This window comes from Sprattus sprattus (genome assembly GCF_963457725.1).
Source record: "Sprattus sprattus genome assembly, chromosome: 10".
NCBI lineage: Eukaryota > Metazoa > Chordata > Actinopteri > Clupeiformes > Clupeidae > Sprattus > Sprattus sprattus.
In genome coordinates, this window is record NC_137908.1 from 17342431 (window position 1) to 17344930 (window position 2500).

A 2500-nucleotide genomic window follows, 5' to 3' on the forward strand; every position below is an offset into this window, starting at 1 on the left:
CATTCCTTTGGGGAGATTTGCTAGGACTCTCACATGGCAATCAGGGACATTTATTATGTCTTCCAATGAGATCATCTATACCATTCTTTCGCAGACTACATTTCTGTGAAGGACATGACCTTTGATTGTCCTTTAGAATGGACAAATTGAGATTCCACTTGTGGACATTGATTCTGTCATTTTGTCTCTGGTCATACCACTACTGATATGTAGTTTACATGCTGAGTGACAGTTGATAAGCCAGAGCATGGCCACATGGGACACAGCATTGTAGCAGACTGATGGTATTCACTAGGTCTATTCATAATTGAGTTCCTTAACTCAAAAAGTTCTAGCTTATCATTCCAACCTCTTGAACACTGCATTCGATGAGCAAGTCAAAAAAAGCCTTTCGTTTCATGGTAACCACTGAAAACCCAGTTCATCCCACAGCGCCTTTGTCGTGGAATTGCAGGGGACAACATCTCGACCTGAATAATTCAGGTCATGAAAAACTGCAACGTTATCACCTGAAGAGGAGGAAAAGTGTTGCTCTTAGAAACCAATTAAAAGGAAAAAGCGAGGCGAGGAACTCAATAAAAAGCAATTTAAAACGAAAACGATTGCTGGGAGCAGTTAGAGGAGGCAGTAGACTGTGAAATCTCTCTTGATGAGAAAGCAAAAAACAGACAGGTTAGCAGGAGCACAGAGGCACCTCTCAGCACCTCGCCCCTCCTCAGCCCGACACAGCTCTCCCGACTCCACCGCACGACGAGTTGAACACTGAACCAACAGAAAAACCCTTTAAATCCTCAAGGATGCACTCTGCCCATTTTCCCATTCTTCCTGACAGATTTCTATTCATTCTCAGTGTGATGACTCACTGCAATGCAAAAAAGTCAATAAAAGGTCGAAGGGTGTTTTTATCTAAGAAGAATATTCAATATCAGGTTACACTAACTGTAAACCCAAAGAAGAAACACCACTCCATAAAGGGTAGCATGGACACTCGCACTTCCTGCATGCCTATCTGAACATGCACACACTGGTCACATCTACGCTTCGTAATGATTCAAATTAGGAATAGCAGGGAAGTGTTTGCTTTCCCAAATCATCTATTACACAGAGCAGACTTACGAACCTTCTTCTGATACAACTAAACTCCTTGATCAAAGTACTTTCAAACTCACCAACACATTACTGGCAATCCTTCTGCATACAAAAGCAGTCAAATAGCCAGCCAAATGTGAAATACCCACACGCTAGAGAAAGCTCAAAGCACAATGGTTGGCATGTGTTTGAGCTGGAGTGGAATTTTTCGATCCGCTGATCAACTGACTCACACTAAGGCTTCACTCCTTCCCAAACAGATCAGTTCCTGAAAACAATTCTCCCTTGGGAGTCAGCACTGTCATGATTCAGCAGTTTGTTCGGGAAAATGTTTGGTCCAGTAATGCCGAAGAAAAGCCTGTGGCAAGGCACACATACTGTAGTATCGCTTCCGGACAGCAAGATAGTGAGTATCAGCACAATTTACCGCCTATACTCCCCATTTCCACCACAGCACTCACAGTAACTAGAACCACCTGTGGATATAAGCCAGAAGTCATCTCTGGGTTTCCGCTTATGTTAGCAGACCAAACCAAACACCACATGAGTATTAAGCATAACCCAAAACGTTCAGTGTGAGAAAAGTAAGTCATCCTTACCTTTGAAGGACAGGAACACTCTAGGAGCTGAGACGGGGTTGCTGTGTGAGGGGTGGGTCACTAGCAAGAAAACCGCCAAGGTCTCCAGGACCAACCATCCAAATGGCAACATGGTCTGTCAGGGACCAAACACACAGGAATAGCAGACAACCCTGCAAATGCAATGAGAGAAAACAAGTCAGCAAGGTATTAAAATAAAACTTGACACTCAGAGAGAGGCATTATCAGCCAAGATTTGTAAGAGATTAATCAGTAATTCAAATATCTAATCAAGGAGTGGTCCGAAAAATGGACGTTGGGACACACTATTAATCAAAACACCTCACACCCTGATGCACACCTCACCTCATTTTATACCCTGTGACAAAGAAAATGTATTTTGTATTGTTTGTCAGCCTACGAATACAAAACGCACGCAAGCACAACGTGTCTTTATTGTGATTTGATTACTCTTTATTTCTATTCATTGAAGTGATGAACACCAAGACATTATCTACTTATACTATTTTAACACCTCCCAGCTTCTCAGTACCGCGCCCGTGGGTGTTGCGCGGAGGGAGCGGAATCTCAGTTGGGCGCCAGACCGCGGATCGAGCTCCGCAACAAGCGGTAGCAGCAACTCCTTATCTGTGTTACCACCACGCGCAACACAATTGCAAGAGCAGAGCCGCGTACATTACTATCTTTACAAGCAATTATTTCCAAATTGCATGTATGCGCAACTGTGTTCACAAGCCATTATTTCCTAATTGCATGTGCAACAGTGTTCTGACGAACGCATACAGCTGTTAAAATATGAGAGGGGCAAATCT

At 43.4% G+C, this 2500-nt stretch overlaps 1 protein-coding gene across 3 annotated transcripts in view; it reads right to left on the reverse strand.

Annotated features, from left to right (window-relative positions):
- Nucleotides 1–2500, reverse strand: part of sema3fa (sema domain, immunoglobulin domain (Ig), short basic domain, secreted, (semaphorin) 3Fa) — a 51631-nt gene that overhangs the window by 47706 nt on the left and 1425 nt on the right. For all 3 annotated transcript variants that reach the window (XM_080846388.1, XM_080846387.1, XM_080846386.1), the window contains exon 2: nt 1689–1840. In XM_080846388.1, coding sequence (XP_080702514.1) covers nt 1689–1800 — 112 coding nt within the window. In that variant the 5' untranslated portion in view covers nt 1801–1840. The remainder of the gene's footprint in view (nt 1–1688; nt 1841–2500) is intronic.